At 34.4% G+C, this 26,349-nt stretch overlaps 1 protein-coding gene across 2 annotated transcripts in view; it reads left to right on the top strand.

Annotated features, from left to right (window-relative positions):
* Positions 1–23,335, top strand: part of Pja2 (praja ring finger 2, E3 ubiquitin protein ligase) — a 40,906-nt gene extending 17,571 nt beyond the window's left edge. For both annotated transcript variants that reach the window (XM_013020367.1, XM_013020368.1), the window contains 5 exons: positions 2,866–3,051; positions 8,769–8,880; positions 18,822–18,936; positions 19,137–19,258; positions 20,694–23,335. In XM_013020367.1, the coding sequence (XP_012875821.1) occupies positions 2,866–3,051; positions 8,769–8,880; positions 18,822–18,936; positions 19,137–19,258; positions 20,694–20,819 (661 nt within the window). In that variant the 3' untranslated portion in view covers positions 20,820–23,335. The remainder of the gene's footprint in view (positions 1–2,865; positions 3,052–8,768; positions 8,881–18,821; positions 18,937–19,136; positions 19,259–20,693) is intronic.
* The last annotated feature ends 3,014 nt before the right edge of the window (positions 23,336–26,349 follow it).

The raw sequence follows: 26,349 nt of genomic DNA on the forward strand, positions 1-26,349 counted from the left end.
GGAGAGGCTATCTTTCTCATGTGTCCTTTTATTTTCTTTGTTAAAAATTACGTGGAATAACTGTGCAGTTTTATTCCCAAATCTTCAATTCTATTGGATTGGTCTTTGAGTCCAACTAATACCAAGCAGTTATTTATTACTATATTATAATTTGAAATGTAGTATTGTGATACCTTCAGTGTTGCTCTTTTTACTCAGAACTACTTTTGTTGACTTTTTTGATTTCCTATAATTGTTCGATTAATTTTTCTATTTTTTTAAATCTTTTTTTTTTATTGTGCAAATACCATACAGGGGGGTTACCAATTACATGGGCAAGGTAATGAGTACAAATCAAGCATTGTTGCCTCCTCCTTTGTTTTCCCTACCCCTTCCCATTCCCCTCCTCCTCATCCCCCCCCCCACACCAAAGTTGTAAAGTTCGTTTTTCAACATAACGACTTATACATCTCATGTTGCAATGGCCCACCTGTATCCCTTAAACGATTTGTTTTTTTCCTTCCCCTCCACAAATTATACCAACATCAAATACAATGAAGGCAAGGGTTATACCGTGGGGGAGGGACATACAAAGCAACAAAGAAATCATCTTATAAATATGTTAGAAACAATCACAAGAAGGGAAAAACATTTGAATACTTATCTTGGGGTATAAAGAATGATTTTGAATTGAATTTGTAGATTGCTTTTGGCAATATGACCATCGTCATAATATCAGTTCTGTTACTGTATGAGCATAGGAGGACTTTCCATCTTCTGTCTTCAATTTCTTTCTTCAAAGTTTTATAGTTTACTTATAGAAGTGTTTCACTTCCTTAGTTAAATTAATACATAAGTATTTTGTTTTTTTTGAGGCAATTATGAATGGAATTGTTTCCCTGATTTTTTTCTCAGACTGTTCTTTGTTGGAATATTGAAAAGCTACTGGGTTTTGTATGTTGATATTATATCCAGCTAAATTTTTGAAGGTTTGTTTATCAGGCCTAAAAAATTTTTGAGTGTACTTTTTATGCTCTGTTAAGAATAGGATCATATAATCTTCCAGTGGGGATAATTTGAGTTTTTCCCTGTTTGAATCCCTTTTATTTCTTCTCCTGTCTTACTGCTCTGTCTATATTGAATATGAGTGGAGGAGAGTAGACATCTTGTCTTGTTCTTGACTTTAGGGGAAATGATTTCAGTTTGGTGGTATAGAAGTTTGAACTCAGCACTTCTACTTTCTTCTAATCCTTCTTGCTCTAGTTTTTTATTATTTATTATCTACATGGTATAATAAAACATGGTACACTGATTTTTCTTTTCACCTAAACTTTCCCATACCTTTTTCTGTTAGAAGTAATGTTATAACAAAAACATTGTGTATGTTTGTTTTAGAATAAACATGTAGAAGCAAAACCACTAGGTCAGTGGGCATGCACATGCTTCTCTGTAACTATTGCTAAGTCCCTACAAAGAAACTTACCAGTACTGTCTTCAGATCTCTATCAGCACCTCTGATAAAGTTATGAAAGGTTTTTTTACTTTTGTCAATTGTTGGAAATATATTTCACTACTCAATTTCCATTTACCTTACTGTGAGAAAGGACATCTTCTTTATCTAAAACTCTTTAAATTTTCTTTTCTGCATGTTAAACATATCTTTTGCTCCTTTTTATTGGTCATGTTGATCATTTATTGGTTTGCATTAATGTCTTTTTGTATGGCATGTATTTTAATGTAAGTTTTTTCATTAAGTTTTGTGATCATATTTTTGGTGTTTTGACTATTTACTGTGTATTGCGAAACTTACCCATTTCTAGTTTCAGTGTTCCATTGTGCTTAGAATTACATAAGATTTATATAAAATTTTCTGTCATGATTATTCTAATATTTTCATTGTTTTAATGATGGTAGCAGTGGAAGCATTAACATACATTTCAGAAAACTATAGCAGATTTGTTTAAGGGCAAATAGAGGCCAAAGGATTTAGCTTCCCTCCAGGCTGATGGCCAGTTGTTTCAGTACAGCTTATTAGAAGAGCTGGCCTCCTGTTTTGAAATACTTATTTTCCTTGATGCATACCATTGATTTGTATGTCTGTTCCCATGAACTTATATTTCTAATGAAAGTAGAATAACAATAAACAAGAAAATATCAAAAATGAATCCTATAACTTAAAAAATGTAGAGTGATATGATAACTAGTTACTGAAGAGCTACTCTAAGGAAGGGACATGAAATCTGATCTGAAAACCAAGAAGGGAACAGTGATGTAAAAAGTCTGATGAAAGAATATTTCAGATAGAAAAAAGTGCCCAAGGTAGAAATATTTTTTGTGTTCCCAAGAATAAACAGAGGAGTTAGGAGTATTAAAGACAGGGGCCAAAATGTTGAGCAACAACATCTGACTAGACTGAAGGTAAAGCATGGATCATGGCGATTAATGTGACAATTGGAGGAATTTGAATTTTACTTTGTGAGGGGAAACTACTCAAAATCAATCACCAGGTATGGTGATGTACATCTGTAATCTGAACACACTGGAGGATGGAGAAGTCAAGGCCAGTTCAGGCTACATATTGAGACCCTGTCTTAAAGCAAACAAAACATAAAATAAAATGCAAATAGTCTCAGATGAATTTCTCTTGTTTTTTTTTTCCTTACAGTAAAGAAAATGCAGGAACATAGATAATGCCTAAATTGACTAAATATGTTCCTGTGCAATTAGAAATTATTCCTTGTACATTTTGGCATTTAAATAAAAATGTGTTTTAGTGTCAAAAGTATCATGAGATTAGAACTCAAATACTTACATTGAATAGAATTCTGTAGAAAACAATGTTATAATGTGTTTTAAGATTTCTTTTTCTTGTCTTATTTATATTAGAGAACATACATCTTTGGAAGAGGGAGAAATCCCTTGGTTACAGTACAATGAAGTGAATGAAAGCAGCAGTGATGAAGGAAATGAGCCTGCCAATGAATTTGCACAGCCGGAAGCTTTCATGTTGGATGGTAACAATAACCTTGAGGATGACTCCAGTGTGAGTGAAGACTTGGATGTGGACTGGAGGTATGAGGCACAGTGTCATTACAGTGCTTAATTGGTTGAGTCAAATTCATTCATGATTTTAGTTGATAGGAACTGCATCTCTGATTTTTTTCCTGTTGTTAGTCTTTTCCTTCAAAGCTCATTTCAGCTATCACCCTCTGTGTGGCCTTTTGCCTACATTCTCTAATTGGAGGCCTCTTCCTAGACACTCAAGTCACTTTATATGCTAATTATTTATATGCTTTTTATGGGGAAGATATTTTACTTTTTATTTTGTATATATGTTTTTATAGCACTTAGTATATTCCTTAAAAATAGACTCTTAATTAATACTTGAAGTAGTTTTAAATTTAGGATGAAATCACAAGAATTCAGTTTCCATCTCTTTCCTTTTACTTCTCTATATGTGAAATATAAAAGATACAGTTGTATTTTGTAGAAATGTTTCAGTTAAACTTACTTAATACTGACAAAAATTAGGTAGCTTCAAATAACAGTAGCATGTAAATGAAGTAGACTTGTGAAATCTTGAGATACAATGCTCGAATTTTACCATTTTTGCTTATAAGGGTTGGTCTTAGTTTTATTTTTTTAATTGACATACATTAGCTGTCTAAGGGTCTTTCATGGTAACTTTTTCTTTTTCTTTTTTTTTTTTTTTGTTGGTTGTGGGACTTGAACTCTGGGGCTGAGCGCTGTCCCTCAGCTCTTCAGCTCAAGATGAGCGCTCTTCCTCTTGAGCCACAGCGCCACTTCCCATGGTAACATTTTCATGCATGTAAACAATGTATCCTGATAAGAGATTGGAAGTTTATCTTTCAAGTGTGCAATATTCCATTAGAAGTAGCTATTATGAAGCTATAGAAAGAATGTTTATTCTAGTCATTTTTTTCTTAGAGGAAAAATGGCTTGCTATGTTTTACCTTGTTTCTTCTACATGGCTATATTTACAGGAATTTCTTTTTTTTTAATTTAAAATTCTACTACAAAAAATGTAAGATAAACTCATTTATTTCTTCTGGACCTCACTTCTTTCTTTGTATGCTTCTTCAAATTGTTCTATCATGAACTCAGTGAGATCTCCTTAAGATTTTTCTTTTTTTCTTTTTTTTTTTTTTTTGGATCCAGTCGTGGGGCTTGAACTCTGGGCCTGGGCGCTGTCCCTCAGCTCTTCAGCTCAAGGCTAATGCTCTACCACTTGAGCCACAGCGCCACTTCTGGCTTTTTTCTTTCTGCTTATGTGGTGCTGAGGAATAGAACTCAGCGCCTCATGCATGCAAGGCAAGTGCTCTACCACTGAGCCACCTTCCCAGCCCCTCCTTAAGATTTTTCTTAAATATGCCTATTCTTACTCCTCAGAGAGGAGGAAATTACTCACATAGAACAGACTTTTACAGACATTTTGTGAAAATAAAAATGAGGGTCTTTCTTAATTTTTTACTCCTTGGCAGTACTGAGGTTTGAACTTAGGACCTTGCACTTAGCCGTGCAAGTGTTCCACCACTTGTGCTACACAGGCATCCTTTTGCTTTGGCTATTTTTCAGATAGATTTCATAGGATTGCCATTGGTCAAGCTTGTATCATCATCTGTAAATTGATCTGACATGATCTTATACTAGCTTGTATTATGTACTGTTAGAGTATCTGGGTTACAGACATACACTACCTTGTCTGGTTTGCTCCTCGAGATAAAGTTTCATTAACTTTTTGCCTACCTGGCCTTGAATTGTGATTCTGCCATCTACCAATAAGGTGGCTGTGATTATGGGCATGAGCTCTGCTCATAATGCCTGGCTACTATACTGGGCTAGAAAAAAAGGTTTATAGAAGCCATGCAAGATGTATTTCTACTTTAAACATACCCATTCTCTAAAACCTATTTTCTGACTTCACAAACATTATAAAGAGTCATTAGTTTCACCTAGTCTCAGCCTTTTATATCTAGCTTTTATATCTTCCCATTTAATCTTTTATGTCTTCACTTTTATTATGGCTTTCTACTTCCTACGGCATTCCTTAATTCTGCTGTCTTCATATACAGATTAATTCCTCCAAGTGTTCCAGCAGTGGATAATTAGTCCGTTTAGTTATCTGTACTTACTTAAAGGCATTGTTTCATATAAGGGATTTTTTTTCAGTTACATGTTTTTAACATTGTAAAAGTAATTATTCATAGCTCTTTTCTGTAGGTATATACTAATATTTAAAGGATTGTTCACCCATTGAACTAGTTTAATGAACTGCTTAACTCCCTCCCCACTAAACTTTAGTACCTATTACTTGAAGACATTGTGAGATACAGGATGCTTTTAAGAATTGATACATTTTCCAGATAACTTTAAAAATGGTTGTGTCACATTAAAAGTTTAATGGAATAATATCTTTTTGGAGTATACTTTTAACTTTTTGGAATATACTTTTAATTTGAAAATTTGAACTAATTCATTGATGGTCTTTCTAATGCCTCTTGGGGCATTAAGGCTTAATTAATGGCTTCAAAATTTCTTAGAGCTAAAAATATATAGTTTTTTTAATTAGGGAAAACATTTTAGCATTGATTTTTGTTTCCAAATTATTGGAAGTTACTCTTTTAAATCTAAATATGCCACCTTCTCATTTGCATAAATAACGCTCTTAAGAATTTACATCTTGTGGCTAAAAGTTCATAAGGTAAATATACATTTCATTTTTTATATTGAAATGACATCTGAACAGCTAAATGGAAATCCCATGGGAAGTAGTAGCAATTCTTGGCAGTGAAGGCAAACTTTGACACAATTTGAAAAAAAAACATAGCCTTTTGTTTCCTTATTTTTGTTTAAAGTAAAAATGGAAAATAGCCTCAGTTCATTTGTTTTGATTGGCATTTCAGAAGTATTTTTAAATAGAGTATGTCATACCTCATTGTGATAGAAAATTGTACGGAGAAAACATCCTACCATTTATTTATTGATAACCTTTTAACTTCTCTGTCTTCCTGTGAAAAGTCAGATTTATAATTATTAACCTGCTAAGATTGTAAGAAGTTAAACCTGCATGAATGTAATAATGGCTTAATAATAGGATTCTCAAAATAAATTCAGACTTATTGAAAAGTGACAAAAATAATAGAAAATTCTCATACATCTTTTGCTAAGATGCCCTAAATGCTAACATTTTTTTATTATTTTATTTTAATGTGATACTAGTGATTGATTTCAGGACTTCAGGCATAATCTCTTAAGCTACATGTACCCCCCAACCCTTCATTTTTGTTGATGGTAGTGGTGATGGTGTTGAGATATGGTCTTACTATCTTTATTGCCTACACTGGTGATCCTCCCCTCTGCCTCCCTAATAGAAGGGATTAAGGCACCACTACCACACCTGGCTTAAATGTTAACATTTCAAAACATTTTTAAGTTATCATTTTCTTTTTTCTATATTTATGGTAAAGTTTTTTTATTGACTTTCTTATGATTGTTACAGATATGATTTATTTACCTATAAAATTTAGAATGGATTTCTTAAGCAAAAAGAACATTTCTTTATATATTATTGAAATCACATAATTAGGCATGCTACATTACTAGTTTAATCTATACTTCTTGCCAATAGTTGTCTTTAGAGAAAGCTTTTTCTGCTGTAATCCAGGACTACTCTTTGCATTTAAGAGATTTTTAGTAGAATAAGTGCTGTCTTCTTTATTCTTTTTTTTTTTGTCAGTGATAAGGCCTTAAACTCTGGGCCTGGGCCCTGTCCCTAAGCTCTTTAGCTCAAGGCAAGCACTCTACCACTTGAACCACAGTGCCACTTTCAGTTTTCCAGTGGTTAATTGGATATAAGAGTTTCACAGACTTTCCTACCTGGACTGCCTTTGACTCCTGATCCTCAGATCTCAGCCTCCTGAGTAGCTAGGATTACAGGCATGTGCCATCAGCACCCAGCTCCTTCTTTATTCTTAACAGAAGGTACTTGGTGGCAGAGTATTCTCTTACTAGTAGTATGAATTCTGATTATTTGATTATGGAGCCATGTTTTAGACTGTTGTTACGATGCTCCTTCTGTTAATGTTAAAATTTTCACCACTAATGAATTATTCTGCAAAGGCCAAATTACAACTTAATGTCAGGCTTGATTATGTAAATTTGTTTAGCCTGAAGAAGAAAATAATAATTGAGAGATAATTTACTTCAGTCATTTGAAGGGATTTTTATAGAAAGTGGCGTAATTTATTTTGCTTCAAGAAGTACATATAAAGCAAAAGGGTTAGGGTTATCAGTAGGAATATTATTTCCCATAAGTTTTATTCTTCTAGCAGAGTTGTTCCACACTTAAGAGTACCACCTTGGAAAGCAATGTGTTCTGAGTGTAGAGAATGTACTACCTACATTGTTGTCAGATCTGTGCCTGGAATTTTTATGTATCTACTCAGCTTATTTTAAAGATGAAGAAACAATCACAATTAATCTTTTCATGTTAAATATGACTCAGTTAAATCCCCATCTTACTGATTTCAAGGCAACTACTTCTTCATATTAAATCTCACTGTTAAATGAGAGGGTTCTACTATCACAGGGTAGAATAGATTTAGTAATTCTTAGTATTAGTTATAATTCTAAAATCTATGACTACATGAGAATTTTCCTTTCTATTGTGTGAGGTTCAATGATTTCCAAGTGCTACTGAGCTAAAGTATATTCTTCATATCAAACACTTTTCTGTCTGTTTCCACAATTTATTTATATTTTTAATGATGGCACACAGGTTGACATTAGCACTATTTTAAGCTAAGTTGTGTACATGTTCTTGATTATGCTATTCAAATTTTGATAGGGTATGGAAGTCAACAGAATTTTTCCTTTAGACAAAATTAAGTGTTTTAGTGGTAGATTTATGAGGTAATGGAAGTAGCTATACAAAGTGTCCCATAGATAACTAGAGATAGGTCAGCAGCTCCAGGAAAAGTTTGGAATTATAGCGTTTTAGCCGTTACATTCAGAGAGAATAATTAAAAGAATTGAGATTGAATGAAATATCCAGTGTAACAAGACTAGAGAAGAGGGACATGCTTTAGGTTTCCAAAAATTTTAATACTAATTTCAAAACCAGAGAAGAGAAGAACCTTGTATGTCTAGAGGTAAATAAAAGGATTAGCATCAGAGTGAAATATATTTTTCTTCAGGGTCATAAAGAAATAACAAGAATTAACAAGAGATGAGTAATTTTCTAGCTTTAAAATAAAAGGCACCCAGTTCTTAACAGAGTTGGGGTAAAGAGATTAATGAGAGAAGTTTGAAAAATTAAAATACTTTTAAACCCAAATAATACAAAGTAAGAGAAGAAAAAGAGACCTTGATTAATGGTGGATTAAAACTGTACTAAATTTCTTACACTTTCACCAATACATAGATTGGAAACCAACATAAATGGAATAAATGGAAACTATCAGAAGAATTGAACAAGAGAAATAAGTTCTTTTAAGTAGTCTTCTCAGATAGAAATAGGAGAATATCCCTATAAACTTCATACAGTGAGTTTGGCAGACTATTGGGGAATAGAATTGTATTTTAACTTACATTTAGTACATAGCTTTGCTTTTGGATTTTTTCTTCTACTTCTCAGCCCAGAAGGTTTACATGAACATATTTTAAGGTTTTCTGTTCGTAGAATATGTATCAATTTATCAACATGCTAATATAATTACATACTTAGAATAATATTTCCCAAATCATGATTGTGGATTTTGCTTTTTCAGTCTATTTGATGGCTTTGCGGATGGACTGGGAGTTGCCGAAGCTATTTCTTATGTGGATCCTCAGTTCCTCACCTACATGGCACTAGAAGAACGCTTAGCCCAGGCTATGGAGGTATTTTAGTAACCCTCATGCCTATAGATAAATTGATTGGATACGACATGATATGTTTGTGCTCTTATAAATACACTGAAGAAAAACTGTATAGTTTTATCATCTACTTAATAACAATTACTACAGATTAATAATTACCATATGTATATATAAATTAAACGTGATATCCTGCCATTTAATCTCAAGTTCCAGTATTTCTGTTTTTACTGCAAAATGGAAATCATGTTTTGTTTGCATTTGTAAAATAAAATTTTCCTATATTGAATTATATCATATAAGCTATATAATATATATTTTATACATATGCATACAGGCACAAATTTATTTGTGAAGTGAAATTGAAGATCATGTTCAAATGTTTCTTTTGTTCTTATGGCTTTTTATTTGCTACCTAATATAATTAGGAAATTTGTTCCTCTTTGTCCCAGTTCACCTACTTTCATAAATGTGGCACATTAGCTGCTTTCTCTTGCCTTTTTATTATTATTCCACAAAAACAGGAAATAGCTTCTTATTCTTAAATGTATTTGCCCAAGATCAGAAGCCACTGTACTAATGAATTTCATCACAAGAAGTCTTTCTTTAAATCACTGCTCCTTAAGTGATTTCCAGAGTATGAACAGTAATTTGGTGAATGAGCCAGAAGTGAGACAACAAAAATTAATGAAAGACCTTTGAATGCCATAATGACAACATTTTATTTTGACATTTTTGAGATAAGAAAATCCAGTTTAGAGTGATTAATTAGATCCAAGGTAGGGAATTTCTGGCCCATGAGCTATATGAGCCCCTTAGCATCACTTGGTACACGACACAATAGTTGCATATGCTTCTTGCATTCTATCTGCCTGTATTGATGATTTTGTATAGTCCTTAAGTGTTATTCTAAATATCCAAATGGTCCTTGACAGAAAAGATTCCCCACCCCCAACTTAGATGGATGATACACACATGCTTCACATGCACTGATACTAGCTCTGCTTTGGCAGTTATAGACATACATACATACATACATATATATGTATATATATATATATATATGTATATATACACACACACATACATATATATGTATATAATCTTCATGGAGGTGGTTGTACTTATTATGCTCTATATTTTCTCAAAATTACCACAGTGGATATTATGAAGTTCAAAAAAGTCAGGCTTAGGACATTTGCCAGATTATTTAACCTCCTTTGCCAGTAACTTGTGTGAACTATTGGGACAATATGACAGCTTACATTAGACACATAATAAGATTAAGGATTGCTTACTATGTTGAGCTACAATAACATATTGATTACAGATTGTAGAATATGGATTCTCAGTACTTAAAACATTGTTCATGCTAGTGGATTATGATTTCTTACAGTATAGAGATACCTTTGAAATAACTTTAAAAGAAGTGTTGAAAATAAAAAATGTAACATTTATTACTAATGAGAAATGTTACATTTGATTGGAATCTTGAAAGGAGCTGGAGAGGTGGGTTGTGGAGGTCATCTAGGCATTGGCAGATGAATAAAGACAAGCGAGAAAGAACAGCATGTCTAGGAACTTACAGCTTCATCTTTTCTGGGTTTTTGCTAATGAGCAACCCAGTGACACTGCCAATTTCATAGTCACTTTTTAACACTGTGTCCTGCTTCTGATTAATGGCTTTAAGCCTCTCCTTTCTACACAGCAGCTCCCTCATATTTCAGTGCTCTGCTTTATTGAATTTGATTGAAGTGTTTCACACTACAGAATCAGTGCATTCTCTTTTCCTATTATTGTACAGAATTTTTAATTTTTCCTATTTACTGTGCATTTATTCATCCATTTTGAAAATGAAACTAAAAAAACTTACAAAGTTTCTTTTTAGATCTAACTCTAATGTTCTTTAAATAAAGCAAAATAAGAAAAAAAAAGAAACTATGCTTTTACTATTTCAGCAACCCTATGTCCCTTTTTATAAGTTAGTGTTTGCATTTCTGGTATTTTTCCAGTACTAGACTTACCTTTCTGTTTCAATAGTAGCTTTTGGTAAAAATCTTGTCAATATGCATTAGTTTCATATCTATGTCTCATACTTGCATGAAAGGAGGATAAAATAAGGAACAGTTTTAACCTTTTAAAACAATATTAAGGCTTGCTACATACTCCCAGGTCTGAAAAAAAAAACACATTTCTTTGCACATTTATGTTGGTATCTAAAACTTTTGGCATAAATTTAAGTAGTAATTTTCCCTTCATATTCCTTTTTAAGAAAATATTAAAAATTTCTAATGTAAAACAAGTGGCTTGAGTTCCAGTTAATAGTATTCAATTAATCATAGATAAGTTGGAAATCATGGTTAACAACTATTTAAACATAAAATTTTTCTGGAAATAGCATTCCTTAGTGCAGTGGAACTTTCTCTTTCCCATTATTTTGTGAGTTTATTCCTAGAATGAGACATAATTCAACATAAATTTTATCTTTATGAATGTAAAGATTGAGGTGTCATTTACATAAATGTCTTAATAAGGAAGGAGTGTTATCATAACCTTGTTACTCACTGCTTTTGAAATATTCTAAAAGTTACATCAACTTAACCAGCCTCAATTGTTTTCAAAGCAAAGCTTTGATTTTTTTTTAAAGCCACTTGGAAAGATTTATTGTTTAGTTGCCAAAATTTAGATTTACCCCAGTATTTTAGACTGTTCCTCCGAATGGTAAAACAGTGTGTTCTGATTTATAAAGTTGAAGAAAAGTTGATATAAATAGAATATTTGAACAGAGATCCAATGTGATACTTCAGATACAGTTACAATTTTAAGTATATTGGTTTAAGAAAGCATGACTTATTGCTTCCTTTCAGACCTACCACACTCATGGATTCTTTGAAGAGTCTTTATTTATAGGGAGAATACACACACACACACACACACACACACACACACGGAATAATAAAGTCTGCCTACTGGATTGTGCTAAAGCATATAGCAAAATACTTAGTGGAATGCTAAGTTGTCAGGAATTGGTAGATTCATAGGTACAGTCAAGTCAGCAGTCAAACTAGCAAATCTTGATAGAGGATTAGTCATTCAAATTAGCATTAAATGACCATTATGTCATTTGTTGTAAGTCTTACTCTTCAAAAACTAAATTCTCCTTTCTTCAGAAAATTAGTTTTGTACTGACAAAGTATTATGCTATCTTAAACTGATTTGTGCTATTCAAACTATTTAGTTGTAACTCATAGTAACTTGAAAATACACTGTCCTTCCTAAAGATGTAGGCTTTTTTTTTAGGTATTTCATAGTCATGCATAGAAAATGATGTCTTTTGCTCTTGTTGCTTATAAATGACTCCAGATTATTTTAAGCATATGTATAAAGGTAAATTGCTAAATATATTAAATTCTTGGTGTTAATTATTATCACCACAAATGTGCAGATCATTAGAGAAAGGGACTATAAAACATCGAAACAACATATATCAAAACACAACCTGGAATAATCTCCCCACACAGAAGTTATTATTAACCAGTCTTTATATTTGGATCATAGATGAGCTCTTTTAAGCAGGATCTGGAGATAGCTATATAAGAAAGAAAAGAACAGATAGGGTATTACTGTTTCTTAGTGATCATTAACTACAAGAGTTTAGAGTAACAAATAGCTAAAATAAAAAGATAATTAAAAAGAATATGTGAAAAGTATATATGGGGAAAAGCGACCAGCCATCTGGCTAACTTAGAAGAGTCTCTTTCTATCCCAGGGTTGAAATCCAAACCTTGATATAAATTGCACAGTTGTGGCTCACTGGATGGCCAAGAAGTGGCTTTTGTACCATGTTGGCAGAACTTACTGGAAAGCTGTACACTGGAACACAGTGCTCCTAAGTGCCAGGAAAGCTATAGGAATAACTGTGAATACAGTTAAGATAAAGTTAGGAATAACTAAAAGCATGGTGCTACAGAGCTGTCCAAAGTGGGTGCTGGGGATGCTGCTGGCTCCTTCACTACAAGAGCTGCCATCAGTGTGCAGCAAGCACACTAGCATCAAAAGCAAAGCCTGTTCCTCCCACAGTGTCTCTTCTTTTGCAAACAGAGCCTAACTTTGTGAGAGTTGTTAGAAGGAAATATTAAAATGGCCCAGATCCATTTTCACAAAGCTGACAAAAATAGAGAATTTGGATTTGAGGAACAATAATTTGATGACTATTGTTTGGTTTGGCTGCTGAGTTTCCATATGCATTTTTTTAAATGCTTTCTTGTGTTTGCTTCGGCAACACATATACTTAAAAAATTGGAACGATACAAAAATAAAATGCTTTCTTAATTGCTATTAAGTTTTTTAGTTTCTCATTCTTTTTAATGGGCTTACTTATGACATCTTCATTCTTGCATGTAATATATTCAGTCATATTTGCTACCCATCGCCCTTTCTTATCTCCCTCTCCCCTTCAGCTGGATCTACTCTCTTCTCCAACAGTCCCACTTGCATATTCAGGGTTTTTTTTTTTTTAATGTAGATTCTGCATATGAGAGAAGTCCTTGCCTTTAGGTATCTGGCTTATTTTGCTTAACATGATCTCTAGTTCCACCTGTTTTTTTGCGGTATAGCATAATTTCATTATTTGTGGCTGAGTAATACTTCACTGTGTGTACACCACATTTTCTTATCCATTCATTAGCTGATAGGCAAAGCCTAGTCTTATTCCCTAAGTTGGCTATTGTGAATGGTGCTGATGTAAACATAAGTGTTCAGGTATCTGTGGTATATGCAGATTTACATTCTTTTGGGTATATACCCAGGAGAGGTGTATTGCTAGGCCATATATAGTTCTATTTTTACTTTTTTGAGAAATCTCTATAATGATTTCCATACTTGTACTAATTTACATTCCCACAACAATGGAAGGGGTTTCTTCCTCTCCCACTCTTCACCTTATCCTTGTCAGCATTAATTGTTTTCTTGATGTTAGTCATTCTGTCTGTGGTGAGATGGAATTTCAATGTAATTTCTGTTGTTATTGTTGTTGTTTGTTTTTTGAGGACAGGGTCAGTGTAGACCAGACTGGCCTCAAACATGCCATCCTCTTACCTCAGATTTCATTGCCAAGATTAATAGTCCATGCCACCACACCTGGCCTTTACAGTATAATTTTGATTTGCATTTCTGAATACACTTTCCAATGTACATTTGAACTCCTATCCAACAGTAAACTGTATTTTACTAACAAGGTACTCTAAATCAAGTTTTTATTTACTTTTTCCCCAGAATTCGTAGGTGTATAGTCTTAAGATCCTTATATCTTTGACTAGCTATTCCAGTTGCTCCACAAATCCAGCCATCCTGGATATGCTCTTATTTTAATTCAAAATTATACATACAATTTCCAATAACTGGCATATGAAAAAGAAAAATGGAGAAAAAAGAAAATAAGCATATATAATTAAGTATACACCGAAAACAAGCAAATAAACATGCAAAGCTGCTAGTCCTTGAGTCTGTATGTGGGTAATGCCAACCTACATTTCTTGAAGGTTTGTGGTGCCCTACTGTTGGTATTAAAGAGCTAAGAGATGGACTCTGCAGACAAATTATTACAGAGTTTTCAAACAAAGGATGCTTGGTGGAGAGCAGACATCATCCAGCAGTAAAAGATAGCTCAGAGTGACTGGAAGATTCAAGTTTGTACTTTCACTACATTCCAAGATTCAGAATCACATTCCTGACCCAATGATACAATTATTTTAGGAATTTGGTAACACAGATTTTTACTCACTTTTTTTTTTTTTTTTTTGCTGGTCTTGAGGCCTAATCTCTGGGCTTAGGCGCTGTCCCTCAGCTCTTCAGCTCAAGATGAGTGCTCTACCATTTGAGCCCCAGCGCCACTTCCAGCTTTTTCTGCTTATGTGGTGCTAAGGTAGCAAACCCAGGACCTCATGCATGTAAGGCAAGCACTCTACCACTGAGCTACCTTTACTCTCACTTTAATTTAGCAGTCTACACATAATATTTCATTTTCAGAAAGAATAGATTTCTTATAGGCCTGTCACAAAAGCTCTGGCTCCCATACCGTGTCTTCAGCTAATAGTTAACAGCTTTGTATTTGTGGCTTTTCTATTTAAGTGCTCAAAGACACTAAGGACAATCCATCTTCCACCATAGTGCTATTGCAAAGCATTACTGCCATCAAATCAAATGCAGGTGTTACCTGTACTTGCACCATAGGTGCCTTCTTGTTAGCAGTTCATCACAGTTACAGCCATAGTGAGAGCTTCACAAAGTCCATGGGCCCCTAGCATCTCATTCCTGTGAGCTTAAGCCCAAAGGTCCAAGCAAATCAACCTCCAAATCTGATTCTTGCAGGTCTGTGTCCTGGGACCGCTCCCAGTACCAATCTGTACCAGTCAAAAAAGAGATAAACTATTGTCAAAAACTTTACTATATTATTATTATCATCTGCACTAGGAGATTAGAATAATAAATGATCAGTTTGTTTTTAAGGATAAATGAGTAAAGAATTTATGAATTGCAGAATTAAGGACAGTTGTCAGGTTGAGATGGAACGCTGTATTTTCCAGTCCCCATAGCTGAAATCCAGACTTTGTTGGGAGGGCATAGCCATGACTTACAGGAACTTGGCAAAAGTCTGGTCTCTGGTCATTAGAGAAGCTGTTCACAAGAAAGTGACTAACTGTACTTACTACTATAAAAACCAAAGTAAGTGCCAGGAGAAGTTCTTGTCACTGTATACTACAGTTGCTAGACAGTACAGACACTAAGTGTGCTTTAGAAGTGAGGAGAAGCCACAAGGAACCATGTGCACTGAGGAGCCTGAGCGTGGTGCTAGAGATATGCCTGTCTAAGGATGCCTCCTGTGCTGCTGGAACTAAGGAGCAAAGTCTCTTCCTGTGGATGTCTCCTCAGCACCCTCTGTTTGATCATGTTAGTTTCAGACTATGTTAGCTGACCAAGGGCTTTACAACAAACAGCATAAATGAAAGTTGAATTTGGATCTGTGAAGCAACAATTAGCACATTCATTTTCCTTTTTTTTTTTTTTTGGTACTTTTGCTTTGGACTTAACCCTGTGCTCTATTATAAGTCTGTGCGTAGGAAAAATTATGCTAGACTCTTAAGCATATAAAAGATTGTGTTTGCCAGCCAAAGAAATACAATAGTAGCTATCAGACAAATCTAGCTCCTGTGTAGGAAGACAAACTTTTTTGTTTTTTATTGTGCTGAAATAAACATAAAATTTATTGCTTTGACTAAAGCATGAAGTTAAGTGTCATTAGTACATTCATATTGTTAGAAACTAATTCCTTATATTCCCCTCTCCTTTTCCCCTGGCAAACCTCCATTTTACCATTTGTCTTTATAGAATTTACTACTTTAGGAACGTCATATACATGGAATAAAATAATCTTTATCCTTCTGGCTTATTTCACTTGGCACAATGTCTTTAGACTTCATCCATGCTGCACCATGTATCAGAATCTTATTCCTTTTTCTTTTTCTTTTTTTCCCAGAGCTCTGAGGACCGAACTCAGTACCTTGCACTCGCCAGGCAGGCACTCTTCTGCTGAGCTAAACCCCTAGCCCCTCATTCTTTTTTCATAGTTGGATATTATTGGTCTCTCTCCTATCTGCCTTCTCTCCTCTCCTCATTTCTTCTTCTCTCCCTACTTTTATTCCTCTCCTTCTTTTCTCTTCCCTTTTCCCCTCTCATCCTCTTCCTCTTCTACTCTCCCTTTCCCTTCTCTTATTTTGTACGTGCACATGCCATATTATGCCCTTTCATCCACTAACCTCTTTTATTGCTCCTATCATATGGCTGTTATTTATAATGCTGCAATGACCAATAATCACAATATTCATTCTAGTCTTTGCTTTCAATTTTAGATTTAGATTTTAGGTATATGGCCAGAAATAGAATTGCTGAATTACATGGTAATTTTATTTGTATTCTTATTGAAGACTCGCTGTTTTCTGTAGTAGCTATACCATTTTGCTATATTCCTGATTACAAAGTTTTGAGGACCATTTAATAGCCATCTGAACAGCAAAGTATTACACTAGATGTTAAGGGCTTTCATAGCTATTACATTAGTATAATTAGGAGATACTACTAACAAGTAGGTTTTTAACTTGTATAATATTATTTTGTTGAGTAGTAGCAGTTCAGAGAAAAGATAGCAGTGTGATATGGAACCACGAACAGACTTTCTAGACAAGATAGGACTTTGCCATCACTGATGATAAACGCCAGTCAGAAGAAGCAGCACATTCACTGAGAATGTGTAATTTTACAGGGCCAGGGATGGTGATAGACACCTATAATCCTGGCTACTTTGGAGGATTACTGTTTGAGGCCAATTTGAGGGAAAGTTAGCAAGACACCAGCAAACAATGTGAACATGGTGGTATATATCTGTAATCCCAGGTACTGAAGAGGTTAAGGTAGAAGAATTATGGTATAAGGCAAAGACAATAGACTCTATCTGAAAAATAGTTTTTTTGGGGTGGGGGGGTCCGGTCATTTGGCCTGAACTCTGGGCCTGGGCACTGTCCCTCAGCTCTTCAGCTCAAGGCTAGCTAGCGCTCTACCACTTGAGCCACAGTGCCACTTTTTTTTCTTTTTGCTTATGTGGTGCTGAGGAATCGAACCCAGGGCCTCATGCATGCAAGGCAAGTGCTCTACCACTGAGCACTTTCCCAGCCCAGAAAAATAATTTTTAAAAGTAAAAAGAGCTAGAGGCATAGCTCAGGGATATAGTGAGGCCCTGAGTTCAAAATCCTGTCATTCTCATCTAATTTGTACCAAAAAGAAAGAGAATACCCTTCTAGGTGGCCATACCATCTAATCTTCTTTTCACCATTCTTTGAACTATAATTTTATATAGACACTTTTATCTCTAAATGAAATTCACTACCCAGATAACCTACTAATGCTTGAGAGCTGGCAATGTGGGTATGCTGACTGCCAGTAGTAGATAAGGCAATAGTTGCTATTGTCCCTCGAGCATCCAATAACCTCACCACATTTTATCTCCTGTGAAGTGCACTTTTCAAAACGTTTCACTTTCTAGTTGGGTGCTGCTAGCTCACTCCTAATATCTAAGCTATTTGAGAGGTTTAAGAACTAAAGAATTACAGTTTGAAACCAGCCCGGACATATACACAAGGACCCTTCTTAACCCGTAACTGAGTGCCTGTCATCCTAGCTTTATGAGACCTTGAGACTGGGAAGATCAAGGTTCCAGGCCAGCCATTCAGAAAAATCTGAAAGACTCAGTCTGAGTGGAAGAAGTTGGATATAGTGGTACATACCTTCTGTGTTACAAGGGGAAACAGCAGGAAGCATGACCCCAGCTCACAGGGTGTTAGAGACAAATGGAAAGAGGAATGGCAGGCAAATGCAACCATAAAAAGCAATGTACACACGTGAAAATAGAAATGGATTAACTTGAGATGGGTGGGGATGAGATCGATCAGAGGGCAGGGAAGAATGATGGAAGTGGTAATACTGATCAAGATACATGGTGTACCCAAATAGTCATGTTAAATTGAAGCTTTTTGTGCGACTGTTTAAAGATAACAGTAAAGAGAAAAAATAATCAGTGCAAAAGAAATGTCCACTTTCTACATACTGTTTATCCTACAAAGGTGCTCCTAAAAATTGTAAGACAGCAGCTTCTCTGAAAAAAATAATTGTAACGTACAAGTAAGTTGATGATTACTCAGATAAAATAGATTGTCTGTGTGAAGCAATGGGATGTGTTTCTGAGTATGTGTGTTTATGTTTTGATTTAATGGTTGTGGTTCCTTTTGGAAGAAAGTTAAAAGGACAAAAGACTAATAACAGAGTAGAGTGAATATAACTTTTAAGATACTTTAAAAACAGTTTCCCAGTACTGTTAAAGTACTTTATAACTAAAGACTATAACTTTTGTCTTTCAGACTGCACTGGCACATTTAGAGTCTCTTGCAGTGGATGTGGAAGTGGCCAATCCCCCAGCCAGTAAGGAGAGCATTGATGGGCTTCCAGAGACTCTGGTTCTTGAAGACCACACTGGTAAGGGCAAAGTGGGCTTATATGACACATTGTAGATTTAAGTATGTTTCAGTTTTCTGTAGAAGCCAGAGTCTGACAAATGTTCACCTAGTAGAATATTTTCTAATTTGTAACATGGTAAGCTGATACAAATGTTTTCCATTCAACTTTTGTACAAAAGCAGTATTTATTATATTTACTCTAAATGATTTATGTTTCAGCTATTGGTCAGGAGCAGTGCTGCCCCATCTGTTGCAGTGAGTATATTAAGGATGATATTGCAACCGAGCTGCCCTGTCACCATTTCTTTCACAAACCATGTGTCTCAATTTGGCTACAGAAGGTAAGCTTTAGATTTTCTTTAAATGTTAATACGTAACACTTTCTTCTAAGTTAACAATAATCATATGCCTTTTAAGTCTATTTATTTAACTGCATGTTTGTATTACTTCATGGTTGCCTTTAGTCATAGACAGCACTATTTTTAATCCCAACCATGAAATTTGGTGTTTTCAAACCTATCTTAAGGAAAGAAGTCTTTGATTCTGTTCAATATTGTAACAATAATTATTCGCAAATGTGTGTTGGTAGTACTGAAAACACATGAAAAGCCAGAATCTGACAAATTTTCACCAAGTAGAATATTTTTTAATTTACAAAATGATAGACTGAGACAACTGTTTCCCAGTTAACTTCTCTACAAAAGCAGTATCTATTCCAAATTTCATGTTTCATTTGAAACATACTTGCCAATTAAGTGATCAAAGTCTGAAATACAATGCTTATTTGAGGTTAGATCAGAGTTGTACAGTTGATTATTGCTAGCTTCCTAATATATTGTTTTGAACATTTTTTATGGTATTCGTATGTTTATATGTACAAATCATATGTATGTATGTATACACATATTGTGCTGGGAGAACTAAATAAGATAATCATTTGTACTTGGAAGTAAGTACCCTGTGCATGTTTTAAAAAATCATATCAGATTAAAACTTATTAAAAATGTGATAAATTGTTACTCTATTAATAACAAAAGCACAACATAAATTCATGATGCACATTACAAAGTTTAGCTAATACTTACAACATGCTACACTACAATTACTGTTTTCTTATTGCCATGTGGAGGTTCTGTGTGCTTGCTATCTCATGAGGCTTCTTGGCATTCTAAATGGAGATAAAAATCTTTTATTCTGAAATATTTTTTTAAATATTGCTTTCTTTGATCACTTTCTCCTTCAGAACATAGTTTGGAAAATAGTATTCTGGATGATTTTTCTTATGGATAAGAGATAAATAATAGGTAACTCTATACAAGGCATTGTCAAGTTAAACTGCCTTCCATGAGGACATACCCTGTGATTCTTTCTCAAACTGTTTTCACAGCATCAGTGGCTAAGTGTGAAACTCTTTATTAAAACTCATTAAATGAGGGCTGGGGATGTGGCTTCAAATGGTCAGTAGAATGCTTGCCTAGCCCCACAAGGTTCTGAGTTCAAACTCCAGTACTGCCAAGAAACAAAAACCTTTAAAAAGTCACATTATTATTAAATTCAATTAAATTAAAATTTTTATTAAACTAAATTGAATTTATTGTTAGCCCTGCAAGACATGATTGAAGTACATAGGAATGGTATTAACATTTTGCTGTAAAGTTTACTTTTTTAAGGTATTTTATTTGATATTTGGATAATGATACAATCTCTCTGTATAAAGATACTTGAGTGGCAGTTCAGATGTTTCAGGTGGCTGTTAACTTGTTCTTTTCCCTCCAGTCGGGAACATGCCCTGTGTGCCGCCGTCATTTCCCACCTGCAGTTATTGAAGCATCTGCAGCTGCTTCCTCGGAGCCTGATCCTGATGCCCCACCTTCAAACGACACTACTGCAGAAGCCCCCTAAATCTAAAAGTTGCGATGAAATCAGTCTATCAAAGTAAATCTGCAAATTCCTTCTAAGTCTGATGTGCAAATAATTATATATAAATATATTTAAAGTGCTATATATAGTATATGCCATAGTTTAGAAAGAGAGTAATAGCCTTTCTAAACTGAGTTTAGGTTTGCAGAAAGTACTCAACATTTTCAAGCTGAATGTTCAAACAGTGCATCCATTTTCTTTAGTTGAGTATGTTGGTATTAAGTGTAAAGTCAAGCTTATCAGTCAACGCTCTCCAAAAGAAATAGTCATCTATGTGGCACATGTTACTGGTTTTGTCTAAAGTATGCCACTAAGAGATTATAATTAAGCTCTCCTATTCGCTCAAATGTGAACCGTGAACACAATAGTAAAATTGGTTTCATTTGGAAATAAGATGAATTCTAAAGCATGCTTTTGCACTGATCCCTTTGCTTTTGCTAAATTGAAACCTCTTAGTTTATAAATACTGAGAAGTTTTTTAGGAAATTGTCGATACTTCTGTCTTGGTTTAAAATAAGGACTATTTAAGTGCCTGGCAATGGGCTAAATTTGGCCAAAATAACACAAAAATTTAAATCTTAGATATAACCCCTCCTGAAATGGCTAGACGTTAAAATTCAGTAAACAGTGGATGTGCTTCAAATAAGGTCAATGAGGCAAATGAGGAATTTAATACTCAATGTTTGGTACAGTAAGATGAATTTGATAGTCTTATAAAACTCTCTTCAGTGCTTATCGAACTGTTTCTACTTGGTAAAAGTTAAACTTGAAAGTTCAGAGCACACTTGGCACATTTGTTTAGTAAGCATTGGATAGTTTGTTTCAGGTAACTTTGGTTCTGAAATATTTTGGAAGGTCTGAAAACTTGCATAGAGTCACCTTTATAATTATATAACTCCCAGTGAAAATGAAATGACTTCGTAGGTGATCACATGCAACAGGCAAGTTTGTATACACGCAGGCATAGTAATTAACTTATAGATGTGATTTGCTATGAACACTATAGAACAGTGGCTTTTAGAATATCACAGTTGAGCAAGTAAAATAGTAAAGCACACAATGAGTGTATATCCATTCAAGTGGTTCACTGAAATTTAGTTTGGAAAATATTTATGTGACTTCCCAAATGCAGAATTACATTTATTTGTGTAATTTCTCTGAATATTTATATTCTGTCTCTTTTCTCCAGTCTTAAAATTAAATGAATTTTCACTGTTGGTACATTTGAGGCTCTTAAAAGTATAAGGAACATAACACTTGCATTCTAATTTTTGCAAATATTGTAAATGTGTCTGGTATTTACAGCAAAATACTGTATCCTTTTATGGGTAAAACAAAAGTGAGCAATGCATGCATGAAATGTGGTGAATTTGTAATTTAGGGGTTCTTTGGGGCTTCTGTGACTTTGGAAATGCTTACATTCAAGCCTTAATGTTGCATTAGCTAGCATGTTTTCCTTCTGATGTATATAAACTGTTATATAAACTAATCTCTGCTTGTTTTCTACTATGTGATCTTTCCATGCCATATTCATCGATGATCAGTTAGTGTCAAGGAGTCAAATCAGATTGCAATTAATTCTTATGTGTATATTGTGGAAATTTGTGGCTAGTGTGATTTTGTTGTTGTTGTTGTTTCATTTTCTTTTCAAGTAGTGTTAATCTGTTGTAACACTTACTGGTTAAACTTAAAATTGCTTCAGATTTCTCTGTAATAAGCCACACACTATATTTAGATAGTATTAAGGGACCTTGGTTTTCTTCTCCTAGATAGCAGCTGTCCCAAAGAAAATATTTCTTCTTTGTCTGTTACAATTTTGCTGTTATCTGCCAGTTGTTAAGAGATTTTTTTTTATTTCTAAATTCAACCAGCAGTGTTGAGCTAAACATCAGAGCTGTTGTTCTTTTTGCTCCATCTGTTACTGTCCTTTACTGTTGGCTCCTTACCTTCAAATGGCTGCTATAAAGGAGAAAAGTTGAATGAGAGTTGGGTTAAATTTTTTAAAAAGAATATGGAAATTTTAGGACTTTATGGAAATAAGCCAGTAGAAGCTGAGGCTGATAAGTTCAGACCCCAAAATATTGATCTTATCTTGGATCCTTTTGAAAAAGTTATGAATATATGAAGGTATATTAGAAGTAGATATGAATATTAATAAAATATTGTTTATCTTATTTCTCCATGTTGTAATGATCTAATAATTTTATTTTTTGAACATTTTCTTATTTCTTATAATATGAATGCTGATATTTAAGTTAGATTTATGTGGTTTTCTTTTGTGTTTCATAATCGTTTATCACAAAGCTAACTAACTCTTTAAGATTATTTGTGATCTGGATTTATATATAAGCTGTTAAATATATATGAACTGTTAAAATGGAATGCAAGTTTTTCAAAAGCCCAGGTCTAAATGTAATAATTGGTTTATTGTTCTATAACCCCAGCCCATCATTTTCTGTGTAAATCATAAACAATAAACAGGATATACTCAGTGGTTATTTCTAATATTTAATTGTGTAATCATATCCCTTCTGTAATGTAGTCCTTAAAGGATTGAGAGTTAATAGCGAAGAACACAGCTATTAAGGAAGTCAAGAATGGGTTCATGCTGTTTGACTTTCTTTAAGTTGAACTGTAGAAATTGGTGGACTTCGAACTGTTAGAGAAGCTCTGAAGGAGTAGTTGCCTTTTCTTCTCAGTCTGGTTTCTGCAGATCGGGTTTCCATATTGACTCAAGACTTCAGTAACTCAGTTTGGGGAAGGAGGCTTGCCTCACCTCAGTGACTATCTCTGAATCAATGGGTTTGTTATTAAATCAGCTCAGTTAGAAAGATTGTTCATGGTTTATAAAGGATTCAAATACATCACTCATTTCAGAACTATCAATTGGATGCTGGCAGAGTTTGTTAAGCTTAAATTAACAAGGGGGAAGCATTTTTTTTGTGGGTTTTTTGTCGGTTGTGGAGGGTGAACTCTGGGCCTGGATCCTGTCCCTCAGCTCTTCAGCTCAAGGCTAGCACTCTATGCTTGAGCCACAGTACCACTTCTGGCTTTTTTCTGCTTATGTGGTACTGAGGAATCGAACCCAGGGCCTCATGCATGCGAGGCAAACACTCTACCACTGAGCCACCTTCCCAGCCCGGGGTGGGGGGGGGGCGCATTTTATTTAGAAACTTTAGCAAGTTTTGAATTGTTATTTTCTCCTAGTATAATAAACTTGTGATAGAAAAATACAGTCTAAGATTAGAAAATAGCAGTGGTATATCTCTGCTAAAGTACCAATGTCCTTTTGTAATTGTATCATAATTTTTATTCACTGTTTTTATTCACTGTTGGGTAGAGCTGCCTAGCACCCTTCCAAGTCATGGGTTGCATTGTTAAAAGAGTAAATGAAATTTCTGTATTAGTAGCACACGTGTGAAACTAGGCAAAGAAGTTGTGTCTCTTCTGTGTGGCTCCTTGGTTTCCTTGGGCATCACTTCTATGTAATTTTATGTTATCTCTTCCAGACCATAGTGGGTTGGATTGGAATTGAACATAATTCTGTAATCTAACTAGAGCAGAGCTCAGGGATATTATTGTTAACTTTTAAATGATTCTCTTATGGTTGTTTTTGATACACCTTGTTACTAATGCCACCATCGTTATTAGGCAAACATATCACATTTGTCTCTTGCTACAGAATTTCATAGGCATTCTTAACCTAAATGGAGGATGACATCCTCACAGAATTTAACTAAAAAAGGTCCTTATGTTTTTTGGTTACTTCTCTCTTAGTCTGTGTCAGTTCCAGTTGTAATAAAGTATAGCTTTGTTTAGGTATTAAATAAATATGGACTCGTTCAGGATGGAATACAGACTTTGCTCAGAATGCTACTTATAGTCTGCCCACCCAGGTGGGTAGAGTTCCCAGGAGGCTTGTTGAAGCAACTTCCAATCACCTTATGTGCTCTTCTCTCTTTTTCTAAAAAGGACACCAAAAATTTTTGTCATGTTTAGCAATCAGATACTCTTTTTGAAAGAATCTTAGTTTGCTGATATATTGAACCAAGAAGGACAATGCAAACCACTGAAAAAGCCTCATTCTCTCTGAGACTGTGTTCTGTTCTTTTCTAGCTGCTTTCCAAAATATTTCCCCCTCTCAAAAGCTATATTAGAAATAGTATCACCTAATTATATTTGAAGTAGTAATAATAGAGAAATGACTATAGATCCAGTACTACTGGTTTTCATGGATAAAAGCAAAAATATTTTTTGTTGATATGAAAAGTCCTAGGGAATAGGGAAGTAAGCTTGGTTTCCATCATTGTTTTTAGTATTATCTTTTGAAGTTGGTGTACATTTCAGTTATAATTTTTTCTATTTTTATTAGTATTAATGTACAGGGAGTTTCATTTAGGCCAGTCCATAAATGTATTACAATGTAATTACTCACTTTACGACTATCCCTCATCCTCCTCCCCTTGCCCAAACTTAAGCTTCACCGTTCAGATAAAAAGTATTAACAGCATCTTATTCACCTTATGAGCTGATAAGGAAACTTTATTAAATAAAAAGTTATTAATTTATCTGAAAGGTTCTATACCTGGCCAATTAATAATGATGACTAATGTAGAAGTTTGTTATATCTTATGTTATTTTATAATCAGGGTATTGTTTTTACAGTGAAAAATTGGTGAAGAGGTCTTTTCAGAAAGATTTCCTTCTTAGCCATTCTCATCATCGTCAAGAGGCATTTTGCTAGCATTGAGTTCTTGTCCTTTGATTATAATATCACTTCTTTATAAAATTCTTTTTTAAAATGTGTTTTTACATTTTCCTATTTGTAAAATACTATAAATGTTAGGATTTTTGTTAGGCTCTCTATCTTAGCTAATCTTTATTGTAAATCTGCAGGATTGGTTTATTGTCCCAACTTTATAGGAAAACAGTTACGTCCCAGAAATTACCAAACAGCTTTGGCTAGCATTTGCTTGCATGTGTGCATGCGTACATGCATGCATGTGTGAATGTGTGTGTGTGTGTGTGTATGTGTCAGGGACCTCAGCTCTCTTATTCATTGCTGACATATACTTGAGCCACACCTCCAGTCCTGCATTTTGCTGGTTAAATGGAGATGGATGTTCAAAGACTTGACAGCTTGATCTGACTTAGAACCAAGATCCTTCAGGTTTCAGCTTCCTGAATATCTAGAATTATGAGCATGAGCCACCAGTGCCTGGCTCAGCCCTGATTCTTAAGCAAAAAACTCTGAGGGTTCTTCTACTTCATACAACCTTCCTGAATAGGTATAGCCTTTCTGATCACTATTACTATTTAAGCTAGTGCTTTGAAATACAGCCTGTGTTTTTGACTTTTTTTTTTAATGGGAAAATACTGGCATCTGTTTGAATTCTGGAAATGACTTTATTTTTTTTGCCATATTGTAGATGGCCCTTTATATCCATGTCTCCATTAGCAGATTCAACCAACTGCTGATTAGAGATATTCTTAAAAAAAAAAAAAAGCCAGT

This window comes from Dipodomys ordii, unplaced genomic scaffold (genome assembly GCF_000151885.1).
Source record: "Dipodomys ordii isolate 6190 unplaced genomic scaffold, Dord_2.0 Scaffold50, whole genome shotgun sequence".
Lineage (NCBI taxonomy): Eukaryota > Metazoa > Chordata > Mammalia > Rodentia > Heteromyidae > Dipodomys > Dipodomys ordii.